At 35.8% G+C, this 20,035-nt stretch overlaps 1 protein-coding gene across 1 annotated transcript in view; it reads left to right on the forward strand.

The window, feature by feature from the left end:
- The first annotated feature begins 1,997 nt into the window (after positions 1–1,997).
- Positions 1,998–20,035, forward strand: part of SNX6 (sorting nexin 6) — a 22,732-nt gene continuing 4,694 nt past the window's right edge. The window contains exons 1-12 of the mRNA XM_039351847.1: positions 1,998–2,106; positions 2,241–2,288; positions 7,158–7,262; positions 7,885–7,995; positions 9,603–9,724; positions 10,817–10,940; positions 13,221–13,316; positions 14,892–14,997; positions 15,446–15,521; positions 17,593–17,632; positions 18,251–18,337; positions 19,396–19,555. Coding sequence (XP_039207781.1) covers positions 2,101–2,106; positions 2,241–2,288; positions 7,158–7,262; positions 7,885–7,995; positions 9,603–9,724; positions 10,817–10,940; positions 13,221–13,316; positions 14,892–14,997; positions 15,446–15,521; positions 17,593–17,632; positions 18,251–18,337; positions 19,396–19,555 — 1,081 coding nt within the window. The 5' untranslated portion in view covers positions 1,998–2,100. The remainder of the gene's footprint in view (positions 2,107–2,240; positions 2,289–7,157; positions 7,263–7,884; positions 7,996–9,602; positions 9,725–10,816; positions 10,941–13,220; positions 13,317–14,891; positions 14,998–15,445; positions 15,522–17,592; positions 17,633–18,250; positions 18,338–19,395; positions 19,556–20,035) is intronic.

A 20,035-nucleotide genomic window follows, 5' to 3' on the forward strand; every position in this document is an offset into this window, starting at 1 on the left:
GCCATGCCATACCATGCGCTCGCTGCCTGCTTTAAGACATCTCCTGAAAATAAGACCTAATGGGTCTTTTGGTCCAAAAACCAATATAAGATCCAGTCTTATTTTCAGGGAAACATGGTAGATGTGTATCCTGAACTTTGTACTGAAGGCACATCAAATAATTGGAGAAATATCTCACAAGTGTTCTCCACTCCATCCCTGGCATTCATTGACAAGACCATGTGTCAAACTTGGATTGTGTGGAGTCCATCAGCATTGAGTCATGATTATCAGAATCTAGATTAGATGGGTGGGACAAATCACCAGAATGGATGACTGCTGTATGCCTCACCACTTGCTCTATAGTGTACTGGAGTTTGGAAGAGATCTCAAGGTCAACAATGGAAGAGCTACAATGACAATGTGACAGAAATCCTAGCCACTGTGATATCCAGCCAAGGGAGCTAGAAGCTGCAGCTGTTGACAAAACATACTGGTGAGCTCTCTATTGTGAACCTCCCATTGCCTTTGAAGATAGGGGCTGCCAAAACTAATAGTGTGGCATCACAAAATAATACCCACAGTTATCACAATGGACTTCCAGGGCCCTATTATGTCAACAGGGCTTCCAAAGTGGGGTTGCAGAGTCACTTTTATGTCCACAGTTGAACTGCACAACAGAGTGTCTTCTCTGAACCTGAAGGACTACCATATAGCTGTTAATAATAAAGTAGACCAATATGCAATCCCCTACAGATGAATAACAGCAATAATCTGTTATTCATCTGTAGGGGATTGCATATTCCCAAGATGAAGATACAACTGTTCTTCTGCAAATTCTGTGTATAACGTGTTCCTTTTTACTAAGGAATAAGCAGAAACCCTCCAAAGCACCTGAAGGCAGGACAAGAAGCAATGGATGGAAACTAACCAAAGAGAGAAGCAACCTAGAACTAAGGAGAAATTTCCTGACAGTTAGAACAATTAATCAGTGGAACACCTTGCCTCCCAAAACTGTGAATGCTCCAACACTGGAAGTTTTTAAGAAGAGAGTGGACAACCATTTGTCTGAAATGGTATAGGTTTCCTGCCTGAGCAGGGGGTTGGAATGGAAAACCTCAAAGTCCCTTCCAACTCTGTTATTATTGTTGTTGTTATTATGCAATATTTGCACATCTTGAAGCTGGTGCTCTTTATATAAGATACGGACATTAGCCAAAGGAATGGAGGATGTGCAAGGATCCTAATATCTGTCGAAGACATTGCTTCCCGAGGCCAAACCTGGTTTGGACCTAGACAAAACACCGTGGGAGGGATTGTACAAGTAAATGCGCATGGGGAAAACACTTGTCTGAAAAAATAAATTGTATGTTTCATTACTATATCCTAAACATACTATTGGTTTGGGTTGAGTAAAGCTACTCCTGCAAATGAAGCCGTCTACTCCTCGTCACCAACCCCCGTCAGCTATTTTCTCTGAAGCAAGCCCAGTAATTTGATTATACCAATTTTCAAGGGTTGTGCTTCGATTTAAACACATGATTTAAATACATAATTTGGGCTTGAGCGGTAATTTGTCTCGGAAACGGGCATGTCCTTGAAATAACCATTAAGAGGATACAGCGGCGTCGGAACGAACTAGCTGCGGCAGTGTTTTTTCCCATCCCTTGTCGCTTCCTCCACCCTCCCGAGCCTGCACAGCACATCCAGCAACACTCGTATTCAGACCCGGGCTTATTGAAGGATCGTCTCCAACGCTCTGTGTTAAAGTAGAGGAAACGGTCATTTGCCCTCGGGGGGGGCTCCCCGGGGTCTCGTTTGGAGCAACCACTTCTGGAGCTTCCAGAAATTTGTTGTTCAACTCCTGGAAAATACAAAGCCGCAATCCCGCTGATTCATAAAGCGCGAACCCCCCTCAGTTAACAAGCAAGCTTTCCCCCACACGGCTTCTGAACGAGCCCAGCCCACCCCCAGGGAAGGCGCCGCAGCTGTAAGGCTCGCACCAAGGCCCGCCCTCGCCATCTTCTGGAGTCGCCTTAATCCCTCCCCTTCGGTCTGGGCGGGTCGACTGGTGGGTTAGGCCGGCGCTCGCGAGGCCGAAGGAAGGGGCTGGGAGCAGCCATGATGGTAGGTGCTTGGGGAGCTGAGGGCAAGGGCTGGCTGGCTCGCCACTAACCTCTATGTCGCTTTCTTCTCTCTCCCTTTCCTTTCGGGGATGCCTCTGACTCCCTCGTCTTCGCCACCGCCCTTGCTCGGGACAGGAAGGCTCAGACGACGGCCCAGATTTCCTCTCCGAAGAGGACCGAGGAGTAAGTGTTGCTTTTGCAGATGGTGGTGGTGGGGAGGGGAGGGAGGGGAGGAGGTTGTCCCCACCTGGTAGCGGGCAGTTTCATTTAGCTGCGGGGTGGGGCGGGTGGGTGGGTGGGCGTGGGGGGCTTCCAGCCACTGACTCCCCCACTGACTCCCCCTCGGAGCTGCTGGGAGGAAGAGGTGGACTGCCGAGGCCGGAGTGGGGGGTGGGGAAGGGAGAGGGCCTTTTCCTGAGCAGCCTCGTCTTGCGGAACAAGGAACGGGCTGCGGTCGGTTCTTTGGGCCCAGCTTTGCTTTGTCAATAATCCCTGGCTGCTTGTGTCAGTTCTTAGGGATTTTTCTTTTAAGGTTTGTAAAGTCGGACTAAAAATTAATGACGACCGTATCGAGAAAAGCTGTAATTATCTCAAGGGCAACCGGAATACTCATTTTCTTTCGAAGTATGGTTTGCTGTGAGAGTGTAAATGCGCCTGTAAATCAAAGCGTAATAGCGATTTCATTTGTTTTTAGCCAGTTTCGTGAAATAAGCTCATGTAATTTACCAGAAATCACAGACCACAGTTAAGAGACAGTAAAAAGACAGTAAATATCTTCCCATAACATGCTAAAGCAAAAGATACTTAACTTGATAGTTTAGTTCATAATTAGACTAAAGCATAATGCAATATGTTTGATTTTGGTTTAGCCATTTGTGTACCCTGGTTTTTGGTTTAAACAGTAGTTTAGCTATAGCCCTAGCATAACTCCTTAATTTCCCAGCGGGAATTCAAAATATTAACATAATGCATACTGAGTTCTTTTCTTTCCCATTTTATCCTTGCAATAATCTTGCAAATTATATTAGGTGAAAGCTATTGCTTCTCCAGGCCAGTTGGACTATTTAATTATGATTTCAGAGTTATATCTTGGTTAGACTCCTATAGTTACCATGCTAAGTATTATTTCTTTGACTTAGAAAGATAAGGATATATTGTGTGGTGTTCATTGTAAGAGCCAGAGAAACAGTGATAATCAAATATTTTAGAAACTTTATATTTAAAGAGAAAATTATAGAAAGAAATATCAAGTAGAATACCAACTAGTTTAGGTGAATTTTGCTATAGAATAATCAGCTAAGCAAAAAATGGACTCTTTACAGTGATAATTTTTAATTCTTCCCATTTGCTATAAAATTCAGTTTTTCAAAAGTGCATAAATTAGATATATTAGTGGATTTCAGGTGGTTGGCAGTAGATTAGCCTGGATTCCTGATTCCCAGTTGTTGTGCAAGCACTACATGAAAATGATAGTCTGTCCTAAATTATAATTATGAAGAGAGCTTTTTTTGAGGGAGAAAATAAATTGTATTTAACTTTTTTTAACACTAATTCAGTGTGAATTAGGCCATATCTTTTATATAGGGTCCAAATAATGGATTTAAATTTAATTCTTTGAAAAAGTAATACTGGAAGTTAAAAAGTAAATACACCTATGTAATGGAAACATTACATTGTCTAGTTGGTTATTTTCTCCAGTTCTGTTTTCTATTAAGCTTGGAGCAATTAAGGTAATACTGTGCTTTGGAGAAGATTTGTATGCCCTTCTGAATTGTTAAATTGTTAAATAGAATTCCTACTTGCCAATCATTGGTTCTAAAGTCTGGAAGCTGAAGTCTATCATATATGAAGCATAACGTATTGAGGAAGGCTGGCATTTAGCTATCTCTAATGTTTCTGCTAGAAGCATGTAACTGAGGCTCTGAATTAAAGAATTTTAGTATTTAGAAATAATGATAGAAATACTTGATATTCACAGTACTACTTATATTATATTTGGTATCATTTTGAGAAGCTGATCCTTCATTTTGAGAAGCTGATCTCAACTATTGGTAGTTTAAAGAGATTTCATTTTGTCTAACTTCCTGATTTTTATTTCTATTGTCAGTAGAAAATAAGTGCAAGAATTGAGTACTATAATCTTTTTTCTCTATGTGCATTGAGATGTTTTTCAAAAACTGCATGGCTTTCATATTGCTCTTCTATGTTATAAAATATTCAATATCTGAACAATTGATTAAATACTCTTGAAGACAGAGTGCTACTATTTAGAGGTGTTTTCTCTTGCTTGCCAGCTGATCCTAAGCAGTATTTTTTTTAAAGAATGGATAATACCAAGTTAATCACTCCAGTTGACAAAACAAATGCCCTTGTGAAATACTTTGTTAGAATGTTATAAGGTAAATACACAATGAAAATAATAGGTAAAACATGGCTGCTTGATCAGAAAACGGTTTTCTGGGTAATGTAGGCAAACTTTTTTCCCAAACTTTTTCCTTCATTACCTAAAACTGCTTATGAGAAAGTTTTATCAAACTTCAAGGACCAGTTGTAACTTCCTTCCTTTAGCATTCTCATAATCTCAAACAATTGTTGACTGAATAGTTGTACCCTGAGAATTAACATTATTATAAAACAATATCATTGAATAATCCTTACGTCATTTCAACAAATTACCATTGTAATTTCAATTTTTAATCTTAATATGAATACTTTGGGAGAATTAAACGTTTAGTGTCTTTAAAGTAGTACTGTAATCTTTAAGTCATTTTAAATGTCTTGTGATGGGTAATGGAGTTCTGTGTTGCTATCCAAAGAAAAATCATTTTTACTCAGTTTTGGCAAATTTACCTAGGTTTGGGAAACATTGGTATAAAACATCAAGCCTGATTAATGCAGTAGCATTACTTTTGAAGGAAAAAAAATTCTTAGTGAAAGGCCTGGACAAGATAATAGAGATATTTCCATACATATGCAGTGCAGTTTTATGTGTTATTTAAAAATTGCAGGAGTTTGGGACCTTGTAAGATTGAATGGAAAAAAGGAAGCTGAGTTTCCAATTCTGGAGATTTTTAATAGAAACTTAAGTTACACTCTAATTTTGTGTCAAACAAGTAATAGAAATATAGGAAATTTACATTGCTGCTTGGAGGTCAATTTTATTTAAGAAAAATCTTTCCTTTGAACCATATGTCTGATAATTCATAATTAAATCAGATGTTTTAAATTTGCAATTTAAGTTCTTTTAAAACCATTTCAGACAAATGGCTGTAAGAAGTAATTTCCTGAGAGTTAGAACAATTAATTAATCAATGGAACAACCTGCCTCCAGAAGTTGTGAATGCTCCAACACTGGAAGTTTTTAAGAAGAGACTGGACAGCCATTTGTCTGAAATGGTATAGGGTTTCCTGTTTGAGCAGGGGGATTGGAGTCACTAGAAGACCTCCACGGTCCCAACTCGATGATGATGAAGACCTCCACGGTCCCAACTCGATTACATTTCTCTGAATTATTTTAATACTAAATATGAATGTAGCCCAATACCTTGCTGTACAATTACTCCTTAAACTGAATCTATGCTTCCTCTTGAGGGGAAGGACAGAAAGAGTGGCAATAGTTAAGAGCAGGAGCTGTTGAAAACTGGTGCTAATTAGGAGAATTACCCTATGATCATTGCAGGTTTTTGTGGACTTCACACATGGATCCAAAACTATTTCAAACATCATGTAACACTTACGGCAGAAGCAGCAACTTCTGTTATTGGAGGCAACAAGTTCTTTCTGAGAATTAGTACCAGAATCTCTTAACAGAAGTTAATTGGGAAATGAAAGAGTCTGTGGACATCCACAAAGTACATGTTGTTCACAAAACACTACTTGCATTTATTTTAGTGTTTTAGAAAAACAATACATCTTTGTTTTGTAAGGGAGCTAACTAACTTGCTCTGTTAAAAATAAGTGTTGGGAATTTATGAATTATTTTATTCCAAGCTAGGAATGATGTTACAAAGGAAGAATTGAAAAATTAAAGTTAAGAGATCTGTTCCAATTTGTATCTCTTTTGTGTTTAATAAAAACAAACATGCAATATTTAACCTAACTTACAACTGTTACTATTTTAGGTACGAGTCCTGTCCTTTAAAAGGAATTCTGCCCGCTATGTATGCAAATATTCTTTAGATGTCAAGCAAAAATACTTGTATTCATGTAAACCAGGCATGTCAAACTTCCGGCCCACGGGTCAGATGCGTCACTCTGAAACCGTGCCCACCCCATTGCCAGCAATGGGGAAAAAGTGGCAATACATTACGCAATGTCATGTGACATCGCAAATTTGATATGCCTGATGTAAACAATTATAGTTTTAGCATAATTAATATTTGAATTGTTTGTTACTTTGACTCTGATGTATATTAGTGCACTTCAGTTTTCAACAGTTGCTTATAATGGGAGAAATCTATTGCCATCATGTAGCAACCAGTATGCTTCCTTGATGCTAATTGAGCCATTAGGCTGAAAAAGGTTCCTAACTTCTGCTATAGTCAGTATCAAGGAAACACTGAGATTTCCAAATCAGCAAGTAATTTTTGAGTGGTTAAAAATGGGTTTAAAAAGCATTCTTAATAGAATTCAAATTTTATATCACTACAGATCAGAGGGAATGATGACAATAACAAATCTGCATATACCGTACTTTCCGGCATATAAAACAACTTTCGAAAGCGTTGAAATCGGCGCTGAAATCGGAGGTCGTCTTATAGCTGAGTCGTCTTATATGCTGGAAATAACGGTAGTTTTTGGCGTATAAGACGACTTTCTAGGCATGTGACTCGGCGCCGAAGTCAGGGGTCTTATACGCCAGGTCGCCTTATACGCCGGAAAATACGGTATTTACAAGTAAAATTTATACTTTATGTTGCTGACTGCTGTCATTCCCTCTAGTCTGTAGTGTTATAGTGTCTAATGTGGTTATTTCTAAGCTAAAGTACAGTCAAAATCCAATGCATTCTAATAATCTTTTGTGTCCCTTACTAATTAATTTTCCTTTTTTAGCTTAGAGCTATTACTGTAGATCTGCAAACCGATGCTGCTTTGCAAGTGGACATTTCAGATGCTCTTAGTGAAAGGGATAAAGTCAAATTCACTGTTCATACAAAGGTAATCCTTGACATTGCTTTTATTTATACTATAATTGATTTTTTTAAAAGGTAAATCTTATTGTGTAAAGATTAAATGTAGTGAGATCTTATTTTAATGAAGCAGTTACGGAAGGTACTTTGGTTATATCCAACATAATCAAAAGTCCAGTAAACTGAGACATTCTTATATTTGAGATGATGATTATTGGTATCATGCGTATAATATGCTTAACATACATATGTTATCATTGGCTTGATGTAATTTGCAGTATAATGTGATTAATTTCATGTGAAGTCTGTTACATTGAGATCCCCCCAAATGGATTTTTACTGTATAATATTTTGATGTCTTAATGCATGATTAGGTTGATAATATACTTTTCCTGTGTAATATACATGAACAAAGATTTACTATGCTATGTACAAAGGAATGGATATCAAACCTGTTCTTGGATTTCTATGTTCTCCCCCCCCCCATTGTTTAATTATTTTTTGCTTTGAATGTCATATTTCTGAATCTGTTGTGGTTGAGGTATAATACTGTACTTTATTCTGTACTTTACTCTGAAAAGATATTTGTATTGTTTTTGTATTGCCATGAGGTAAAGCACTTATTTCATTAATTCTATTTTGTTTTGCAGAGTTCTTTACCAAATTTTAAACAAAATGAATTTTCAGTTGTCAGACAACATGAAGAGTTTATCTGGCTTCATGATTCCTTTGTTGAGAATGAAGATTATGCAGGCTACATTGTAAGTAATATTTTTTCCAAAGAACTGTAAGAAGAGGATCTGACAGTAGCAAATGTTGCTCCCGTACTTCCTGTTGAAGGCTTGCACCACAGAATGTTTCATAAAACTTTATTCTTCTGAAAATGAAACCAGATGTTTGGAAGAATTCCAGGACACAGTTCTTACTTAGTTTCCCACTTGCTGCATCAGCCTTTTTTGCTGCTTAACCCAGGATCTTTCAGTATCTTAATATTTCACTTCTGATTTACAAGCGATAAAAACAACAAACTCTCTGCACTGAAGCATCCAGTTGTTACTTTTATTGCTGCAATTAAGGGAGGAGATATTTAGAGATTCTGAAATACTGCTCTTCAAAAAAGGCATAAACAATTATTAGGCTATGGACTTTTGAAGTGGAAGTGTGCAGGTTATCAACATAATAAAATTACTGCAAAAGTAGGAATATGAAATGTATTACCTGTAACAAAAGGGCCGTGATTTAATATGAAGGAAAAGCAACATACTTTTTGAATGCACTACTAATAGAAGTGATTTCTAGTCTTGGAGAATTGTGCTTAATTATTTAAGGGATTGAATGTTGTAAGAAGCAAAATAAAATTTTGTTTAAAATAAATTGTTAACAATAAAAATATTCTTGCTTTTAGCAGCACATTTGTATATTCTTTAATTGGAATATAAATTCAATTGTACCTATTTTTATTTCTGCAGCTAAATATTTCTTTTAACAATATTTCTTGTTGATTTAGCTGTAGTAGGCAGATTTACTTTAATGGTCTTTTTTTTTATACCAAAAGAAATTATACTGCCGTAATACCTGGTCAATGAGGCAAATAGTTAAGGGTGATTGATATGGGGGTATATTGCTAAGAAAGTTTGCCTAAGAGATATTAGAGGTTTTACTTAATGAAAATTATATTCCCAGAATAAAAGTACATCTGCTATTGCAATGAGGAAGGTCTGATAACTATCAAAGCCAAATGAGGAATATGACACATATTCCTGAGTCCGGTACTTGATCAGTTTTTCACTGTTGCACAGTGTAGCACTAATTATTTGGGAGGATAATATTACACATTTTATAGTGCTTTTTCAGTGAGATCACTATGAAGAAAAAAATATTGTTAATTACAAATTGTTAGCTACATTTAATACTTTATATATTGCCAATTAACCACTGAATGGCTAGGGTTTAAATCTCAGTGACTTTTTTTTAAAGACACTTGAATCTAATTTAAACTTTCCAGTAATCATACTTAATTTTTGGATGCTATTTAGAACTGCTTGAAAGAATTTTTGATTTAAAATGCCCCATACTGATTTGTGACAAATGCAGCATATATTTTAAAATATGCCTTTTTCATAATATTATGAATTCCATAAGCATAATTGGAATAGGAAATACATGTTTTCTTGAAAAAAGTATTTTAAAACAATGCTGAAGCAGATTGCATAAATAAATTGTTAATGAAATTGAAGTAACATTGGTTTTTGTCTTAATGCAGTGGACAGTATAAGGCAAGAGGTTTGTGTTCTTACACAGCTTATGCTTATCCAAAGAGTTTTCACTCTGGAAGATTTAAAAATAAACTGATCAACTCGTTTGACAGATACCACCAGCGCCACCGAGGCCTGACTTTGATGCTTCAAGAGAAAAATTGCAGAAGCTTGGTGAAGGAGAAGGATCCATGACTAAAGAAGAATTTACTAAGATGAAGCAAGAATTAGAAGCGTATGTGCATAGTTTTTTATATTTACAACTCCAAATCTTTCTAGAGGTTTCAGGCACGTTGACATATTTACCTATGACTGCTGAATATGTTGCCTGTATTAAAATAATGGAAGATTTGACTGATTGAAATCCGAAAACTACCTATAACGGACTGAGAAAATTACTTCCTTCTAAAAAATCAGTGTCCTATTTTATATATGACAGGAAAAATGAAATGTATATGCGTTTTTAATTTCTACATACCTGAAAATACATGATTATGACAGTCATTTTAAGGTAGTTAAGCTAATTTAGTAGCACTTGTTTTGCTTGCTTGATGCATCTTTTAAAGTGTATTTCAGTTTAACTCTGCCTTTCCCAGCTTGCTTGTTTTCCAGGTATGTGGACTTCTTACAGAATGGCTGACAGTATAACCTTTTCTGAGAATTCTAGAAGTCCTGCTCTCTGATAGGCAACCATTGAGCTAGATTAATGCTAGTTGTATTGTGCCATTTCTTTCATTGATTCTGCTTTTGACTTCTTTCACTGTTAAGTACTTCATTTATGAAGGTAATTTAGGGGCTATTAAACCAGCTTCCAGCATTGTCAGAATAAGGAAGAAAATGATATTTGGTCATTAATCTGACCTAGTATCTCTTATAGGAGAGAGTTGTGGGAGTCCTGGAAAAAGGAAAAATGACAGAAATTACTTTATTCTGCTGAGTAATGCCTTCTGTCAGCAAAGGAACAGTAGTTGGATATTCTGAATGTTTACTCTCAGCTGTTAGGGAATAGTGAGAATTTAAGAGAAGGAAACTGTTCTTTAGTTCTCCTACAACTTGCCACGTGATGTGTCGTGACATTTTGTGACTTTTTTCGCATTGTCAGCTCTGGGGTGGGTGCGGCTTCCGCATGATGCAGCTGGCCCGTGGGCCAGTAGTTTGACACCCCTGCCCTACAAAGAACTGGTGGTCTTTCTATTAGCCTGTTCAAAATTCCTCTTTAGTTTGATTAATTTTAATTAATTAAATGCAACTAACCACCATTTTGTTGAAATCTATTGTTTTTCATGCAGAAACACTTTTACAAAATAATATTACTTTTCATATTTAGGGAATACTTGGCAATCTTCAAAAAGACAGTAGCTATGCATGAAGTCTTCTTATGCCGTGTAGCTGCTCATCCCATTTTGAGGAAGGATTTAAATTTCCATGTCTTCTTGGAATATAATCAGGATGTGAGTACCGAAATACATCATAAAAACCATCTGCGCTTATTCAGAAAACAACATATTCATAATATTGAAAAATTGTAGAGTACTACATTCATTTTAGAATTAGGAGCTTTTTGTTAAGTAAAATTCAATGTAAGGTATATAAATTCTTCCTTTTAAAATATGTGAAAATGTTGGCTAAAATTAGCATCTAAAAACAAGTCTTCATGAAGAAAGAATAGCATGATCTCTGCAGTAAGACCTCTTGTCCCATAAATTTTTTTTTGAAAAAAAAAAAAAAAAAAGATATGCCGGTTTTAAAAATTATTGGGTATGTTCCTTACAGAGATCAAACTTCGATAAGAATAATAAGAACCATTCTTTAGGAATCAGAGAGGTTAAAATGCAAAAGATGAAGAGAGAGAAAACATCGACAGCTTTTCCAGTAAAGGATAGCAAGAAGGACAGCTTCCCGAGGAAGTAGAGAAGTTGCTAACAGTGAAATTGGAAGTGTGTAGCATTCATTTGTGTTTTCATAATAATGCAAAGTTAATGTGAGAGCCAAAATGGTTTCTCAGATAGGGAGAACTGGTAATAAAACAGCAAGTGAAAGTTAGCATAAATATGGGATATCATTAGGAAGGGGAATTTCTAACTTTGTATTTTCCAGATAAAAAGATTTTGAGTCATGATAATTGTGTGGAAATGACAAAACAGAAAATGTCTCTTTGAGTAGTATGAAGAAATCAAAATGCCGTTGATCTTTCATTATTCGGGATTCCATAAAATAAAATGAAAATAAACCATAAAACCCCAAAACCAATACTTTATTTGTGAACATGCACAGAGTGGGAAAATCTGCATGTCCCCAGCTGAAGATCAGTATTCACTGATTCAGTGTTTTGGCAACTTTATAGAATACCATGAATAACGAGATATGACTAGATGGGTAGTACTATACTTCTCTCTAATATCTACTGTGAAATCACATTTGAAATGAACATTTCTGTTGAAGTCATTTCAAAGGATGTATTAATGAACATTTACAGAAATCCAATAGCCAAATGATAGAACTGAAGCAGTTTTATATGCATTTGTATTCTAAAGCAAGACTTGCTAGCAGTTTAACATATGCACAATCAAGAGAATGTTAATAACATCTTTTTTTCCCAAATTCTAGAACTGGGGATCATCAACTAACATTGATTAGCAATAAATTCAGGCTAAAGTGCTGTTTTACTAATGTATATTCAAAATTTGAGTATTGATATTATTGAATTTGGTGATGGCTATTAGTTTCTAAAAATAGGATTACATAGATTAATAATTGCTAGTCAATGTAATTATAGAAGATGTAGCTGTTTCTATTTATCAGTTGTTGGTATGCAGTCGTAATAGAATGCAGTTGCCTTTGTACTCTATTGAGATTTCCTGAAGCATGTTTTTAGTCATAAAGTAAAATGTTTGATTAACCTTCCATGATTGCTACAGAAACCTAGGAATCCACAAATAGATGATTGGGTGCTTATTTTGGAGAAGGCTGCACTAGATAGACCATAGTCCATCAGTAATGATGATGACTTTTTAAAAAGCAGTCATATATTTTAAAAAATACAATGTTTTATATAATACATATTTTTCATTGAAATATTTCAGCTATCTAGAATACATGCTTTCTAAAAAGTCAAATTGAAATTCAAATATACAACTATCTCTAAAGTATTTAACAAGAACTTAAAAACCATGTTAGTTTTCTGGCCTAGTCATCTACTAAATTAAATGTCCTATTTACTTGGATGTAATATTAATAATAAATTTTACCCAGTTTTTACTTCTAGCAAATTTCAAGTATTAGAACAAACTATTGGCACCCAAAAACCTGAAAAAGATGCAACACAGTACAAAATTAGGATAGATATACAAATATTGGAAAAAAAAATCAGTTGGGACATTAAGTCCATATCAGTCGTAAGTAACTCACTGACTTACTTTAAGTCAGTCACTCTTTTACCAGTCCAGCCTACTCACAAGTTGTGATGGGGTACAATGAAGAGAGCTAGCCAATTAAATTACCTTGAGTTCCTGGAAGAAATTTGATACATTAGAAATGCATCTAATAAATAAGAAAGTAAACACATCAAAATCCACAGTAACTGGGTAGTGAATGAAATTTTACCATATAAAGGTAGAAATGAAAATGATACAACATTCTAGTTTATCTTTAGTGAGAACTGCTTTGAAATAATAACAAATAATCCCTGAATTGAAAAAAGTAAACTTACATTATGCATGTCTCTATTTCAGTTGAGTGTTCGGGGAAAAAATAAGAAAGAGAAACTTGAAGACTTTTTTAAAAACATGGTTAAGTCTGCTGATGGTGTCATTGTTTCAGGAGTAAAGGTGATCTTTAAGCAATTTTAAAGCCATTTCTGAGTATTGAATGATATGAGTTTAAATAATTTGCAAGAGGAATATATCTCAAATAATTTACAGACAACTGTTGTATACAAAGAGTAGCTCTTTCCAACACACCATTGGTTTGCAATATATCTAGTGTTATAAATTTCTGGGGGACCTTGCTTGAGTGAGGAACCCTTTGGCAGTGCTGGATCTTTTTGGCTTTCCTGAAGGAATTGAAACTTGCTCTCTGTCCTTCTGGATATAGAAATTTCAGGATGATTCTGTTTACTCTCTTGGACTATTGCAGAGATGAGGCATATATTTTTCCATATGAGATCTATCCATCTAATCTTGAAATGCTTGACAAAGTAATAATTATTTTCAGATTTTTCTCATTTCATATCTGCAGCTTAAATTACATGGGCTAAATGGCATTCTCGGTCTAAGGATCTACAATTTTGACAGGACATTGGAAATACTTACAAATCACAAATTACTAATACATTAAAACAGAGTTCTCCAATCTTTCCGGGTTCGTGGTCCGGAGGGGAGAGCTTCCAAATTACTATGTGTGCATGCACGCAAATGGGACCACGCCTCTCTGGCACAGTACTACCAACCGAGTTTACGCATGCGCTGGCACCGTGCGCATGCATGAACCGCCATGCACCCCGCTGCGGCTAGCGCATATTCACACATGCACAAATGGGCCACGCACACACACACCCAGGGCTAGTGGCCCATTTGTGCATGCACAAACGGGGTGCGGGCACACACCCACACTAATGTCCCCGTTTGCACCCGCACGCATACGCAAACGGCTGCGGGCGTGAGTGGGAGGAATGCACACCCACACGTGTGCACCCTGGTCAGCCATTTCCGCGGCTTGCTGGCCAAGAGCCCACAGCCTAGTACCAGGCCATGGCCCATAGGTGGGGACCCCTGCATTAAAAGTTATTCTCCACCATTTCCTCTAACCTTCTATGCAAGTAGGAACATTTCCAAACATTGTCATTCAAAAGTATTCTACTTATACCATGTAATTGGTGCATGACTCCTATAAGACAAAATGGATTCTTGCTTTTAGATGTAAAACTGTGGGGGAAGCACAAAAGAATAAATATTTTCCATATTTATATAATTACAAATCATCATCATAAGCTATACTTATATCTTACATAGCTTGGTGGATGAAAATATTTTTTTCTGCTTTTCCCAACTTGGTGTCCTTCAGATGGGCTGAAAATTTGCAGCTGTCAATGGTTATGCTAGAGAACACTTTTGAACTCTACAATCCCATTTCACCAAAATTGTTGTGTCTGGTGTTATTTTGTTTGAGCTTTAGTGACATAGAAATATTCTAAATATCAGTGTATTAAAATGCTACTCTGGGGGGGGTTTTTGAGTGTTAAAATTGGGAATTTACCAAGCATCACTGTAATTATGGATATGTAACTGCTGTTTCTACAATTGAACTTTTTTATCTTGAGGCAGTTACATTTTAACTGGTTCAATAAAAATAAATTGCTTCTCTTCAAATTATTCTGCTTACTTCTGATGTATCTTGGCATGCAGGATGTAGATGATTTTTTTGAACATGAAAGAACATTCCTTGTAGAATACCATAACCGTGTCAAGGATTCCTCTCTCAAGTCTGATAAAATGACAAGATCCCACAAAAGTAAGTTGCCTGCTGATGCCTAGAAAGTATTTTGGGGGCATTAGGATAAGTATCATTAAGTTGTGAAGTATTGTTTGTAGATTCCATGTTATGTGATAAATCTGGAATATATGATAAGGATAAATGGTATTTTGGAAAAATAGAGACAATAAATATTTGATTAGAACTAAGATCAAATATGGAAGAGACAAATTGTATTTTATTCTTTTTTTATCTGTGTTTGCAGAATTTTCTGATGCTAGCCAAATATTGCCTGAACTTTTGTTTATATATTCCAAATAAGTTTTGAGATTAAGACAAGTGTGACATTAAAGAAGATGGGATGCCTGGGAATATAAATCATATGGGAATATGAATCATATTGTGGATGTACTTCATACACAAATATAATTAACATAGAAAATCAACATAAAATAAATTTAATACCACATCTTTTTTCTTTTTTCAGATGTTGCAGATGACTACAATAGAATTGGTTCTTCATTATATACATTGGGAACACAGGACTCCACAGATATATGCAAGTAAGTCTCTTTTAAAAGATATACAACTTACAGAAATTATAGCACATAATTTTGAATGTTTTTACATTGATGTGCATTGTTGTTGTTAATTGCGAAGTTGTGTCCGAACCATCGCGACCCCATGGACAACGTTCCTCCAGGTTTGATGTGCATACCATGTGGTAATTTCAGCTATTTTTCTCTCAACTTTGCACTTGGCTTTATGAAAATCCCTGCCATAGTTCTGAACAGATTTACAAAGTGCTACTTCTGTACATTAAATAATTTATGTAGCTTCCTGCATATGTGATAGGTATAGGGCTAAGTTGGAAAATCTTATAAAATAAACAAAATTAAGATGTTTATTAAGAGTAGTATACTATTATTTTCTTTTGTAAATTATTTTTGAAATAATAGGGACTGTTTAAATCAATTTAGATTAAATACCCTTTGTTGCCATTGAGAGATGTCTCTGGAAATGCTTGAGAGATGTCTCTGGATAATAAGCTCTTAGTTGGTTTTCTTCAGGTTAGGTTTCTGTGGATTCTACTCCAACCACACAATCTGATTTAGCAACAGATACTATACTGTAGTCTTTCTCTGTTCCAGTTGTTGTTTTGCTGTTTATCGTTTATAGGATATTTGAGAATTCCCAATGTTCTGTGACCAGAATTATTTTCCAGTCCTTCATATGTTGGATCTTTGCTTCCTGCTTGAAGCTGATTGCATCACAGTACTACTTTCTTCTCCCATCTGCCAATTTGATCTTCATTTTTATTTCCTTAAACTAAAAAGTTTGCTTTCTCAGTTTTGAGTTCTGCTGTCTTCAGTCACCACTACTACTACCAATAATTTATTAATTTTATATGCAGCTCAATTCCTAGTGACTCTGAATGGTTTATAAATTGTTAAACACTTTAAAACAAATAACAAAGCAAAAAAGAACAAAGATGATGACAGAAATAACAAACACAGATGGTTTGTTAGGTAAAAGTTAAAATAAAAAAGGGAGCTTCAGTCACACCACAGGCCTAGACGAAGAGATAGGACTTCAGGGCTCAGTAGAGTAGGGGCTGCTTAAGTCTTGAACTTCATTCCTGAATGCTATAAAAAAAAATATAAAGATTCCAACATTTAAGCTTTCCTTTTTTAAAAAAAAATCTGTTCATCCAATTTATTGCTTTTTTTTCCAAGCTAAAATTGCAGTTATGAACTTTTAGAACTGTTTGTAATCCTGACTAAACAGATATCACCCAAAATAATGTGCTGTCTCATGTCTGTATTGAACAGCTTGAGGAAGGAAAAAGTATGTGTGCAATAATGTTAATACAGTAAACTGGGCCAGGTGGTCCAGTGAAATACGAAATTCCATTAACAAAAAAACTTTGTTTAGTTATTTAAAAATCTTACATAGCCTTGTATGATTTACATAGTTATCATCTTAGAGTCTGTTGTTCAGAAAGGTTTACAGAAATGAATCCTGCCCCCAATTAAAAGCTTTTAAGGAGCTCCCGAAAAAAATAGTTAATGCTTATGAGGCAACAACCATAAGTCATCTGAAGATATTGAAAGAGCCCCAGAGCAAACAGTAAAAGATATGCAGGCCATGCTTACATTGTTTGATATCAGTATTCCTGATTCCATTCTAAAGAATACACTAAACATGAGTTGTCTGCATGGTTGGATGAAAACCACTGCTCTCTAGATGGCATATTGTTGCCCATTTAAAGTTTGTCAAAGATGATCTGGATGTTCCAGTCGGCTTAGAGAGACCACAGTCTTCAAATTATAGAGCACGCTGGATGACATTGGCTCGTGGTGTCTGCCTATTATTTAGAGATATATTAAAGAAAAATTGGAGGCAGATAAATAACGGTATCTACCATCTTGAAGATTTAGGAAAGGGATAACTGTTGTAAGCATTAAGGAAGTTACTTTGATACTATTGCAAGCTAACATGATTCAGTATAGTCTCTGGTATATGGTTGATAATGTTGTTCACCAGGCAATTATTGACATAGAATGATATCCAGCATAATAAAACAAAATGATGACCAGAAAACTATTTACTATATTTACTTTCCATTTACAGATTTTTCCTGAAAGTATCTGAATTGTTTGATAAAACAAGGGTATGTATTATGAAAGATTGCAAGATTTCAATTTGGTTAACTCATGGGTTCTTCAGATTTCAGTATTTTTCTCTGGTTTGAGGTCCTGTGACATCTTACTATTATTCAACGTTACTTATGCTTTCAAAATACCTCCTGTCCAAGCCCCTTAAAACATTACTTAATTAACCAACAAACACAGACTGTAACATCAGAAATAAAGACCTCAAAGTTCTACAAAGTACTACCTACTTTCGGTTTGATTAGAGGAACATCCATGGGATCACCACTCTCAGTATTTTGGGATGTAGCCTGTCTACTTTATCCTCACCATGCATAATGTTATACAATCATGTCTCCTTTTATTCAACTATTTAGACTCTTCTAGATTAAAAAACCCAAAATGTAACAATCTTCCTGATAGAGAAGCTCCTTGCTCGTATTAGTTGCCTCTTCTGAACCTTCTTTAGCGCTACTATATACTGTTTGAATTGCAGTGACAAGGCATTTTAAGTTGTAGACAATAGATTTTTGTAAATATCTGCTTTTAATAAAGTAGGATGTAATTGGGACACTATAAATGGACGTGGTTTGTACTACCTAAAATATTATTTCTGACGTGCTTTTTTTTTTTTTTAGAAAATAGAGGCCCGCGTATCTGCCGATGAGGATCTTAAACTCTCAGATCTTCTAAAATACTACCTAAGAGAATCACAAGCTGCAAAGGTGAACTGAATTTCTGGTTAGAAAAGTATCTTGTAAATTTGATGTTGTAATATAATAACAGCCTGAAAACATTCTGAAAATAGAATTCCATGGAACTAATATTTTATATGCTTTAGCTAATGATCTAAACTAAGTATGCACACTTCATACAACTTTCATATATATATATGTAGGTCTTTGGTTATTCGGGTTTTCTCCCACGTAAAATTGGAAGTGACGTTTCGACGTTTCGACAAAGTCCCATTCATCATCTTCAGGTTGGTGTTTTTGGCTTTGTGCTTCTAGGAGCACGACCTACATACAAACACCCACGAAAACCTCAGAAAACATACATACATACATACATACATGTATACATACATGTGCGACAGCCAACCCCCCATCCAATCAGCACAGCCAAACCCCTAACCAATCAGAACACACCTCCACCCAATCAGAACACAGCCAAGCTCCCACCCAATCAGTTCATACCCCCACTGGCAGTTAAAAGGAAGAAACAGCTAAGACCACACATTGCTCCTCGAAGCACGAAGCTGAAAACACCAGCCTGAAGAAGACGAATGGGACTTCGTCGAAACGTCGCCAAGACACTTCCAATTTTACGCGGGAGAAAACCCGAATAACCAAAGACACACATATATATATTCCACTTTCTTTGGAATCAGTCAAATGTATTGCTAAAATAGTATTTAGATGGTTTCACTGGTTTGTACTAAACCATATTTGTTAAAAACTCAGATGGTCCCTTCAGTTTGGAGGGTGTGAGGATGGGGAAATGAAACAAGCATAGTGGAAACAGAATCATTCTTGTGCTATAGTTACTTATTTTTAAAAAGACAAGATGATTGATTCTTTCAGTTGGTTACTTGTTTTCTGATATAGTTCCTCTTAAATGAGCTTTCATTTTCATGATAGATAAAAGTTATTTAGTTGTGTAAAATGACTGTCTTAATAATAGAATAAAATTCTATTTGGAATAACATTGAATCATTCTTTAAAGTATTTTTTCCAAAGTTAATACACACAACTGGATTTTATTCCTTTTTTATTTATTACAGGACCTTCTGTATAGGAGATCAAGGTCATTAGTGGATTATGAAAATGCTAACAAGGCACTGGACAAAGCAAGAGCAAAAAACAAAGATGTACTGCAAGCTGAAAATACTCAGCAGCTTTGCTGTCATAAATTTGAAAAAATATCTGAATCAGCAAAACAAGGTATTGAAATAGTCTTGGAAGTTGTCAAATTTTACAATGCATTAATTTCCAGAATTAAGTCCTATGGCACCTTAAGGCTAATTAGTTAATTGTGGTGTAATGTATTGTGGACTACAGTACACTCCATCAGATTTTTCAGTCTTCTGAAATACAAGAATATACAGGAAGTCCATGACATATCATAATTGAGCTTGACAGTTACTGTTCTAAATCAGGATGGTTGTAAAGTGGGACATCATGTGAGTGAGCCGATTTTATAACTTTTTTTGTGGTAATCATTAAGCGAATGTGGCGGTCGTATAGCAAATAACAGTGGTGGTTAAGTGAACCCATTGGTTAAGTGAACTGAAGGCAAATGCCAATTTCTGGCAAAAACATAAATCGTAGTCATGTAGCTACAGAATACTGCAAATGCCTGTGAATGTGGACTGGTTGCCAAGCACCAAAGTGCAGTCATGTGACTGCGCAGGGGGAATCGGA

The sequence above is a fragment of the Crotalus tigris genome, unplaced genomic scaffold (genome assembly GCF_016545835.1).
Source record: "Crotalus tigris isolate CLP2741 ecotype Arizona unplaced genomic scaffold, ASM1654583v1 scf7180000018371.15429387391:27106975, whole genome shotgun sequence".
Taxonomy (NCBI): Eukaryota; Metazoa; Chordata; class Lepidosauria; order Squamata; family Viperidae; genus Crotalus; species Crotalus tigris.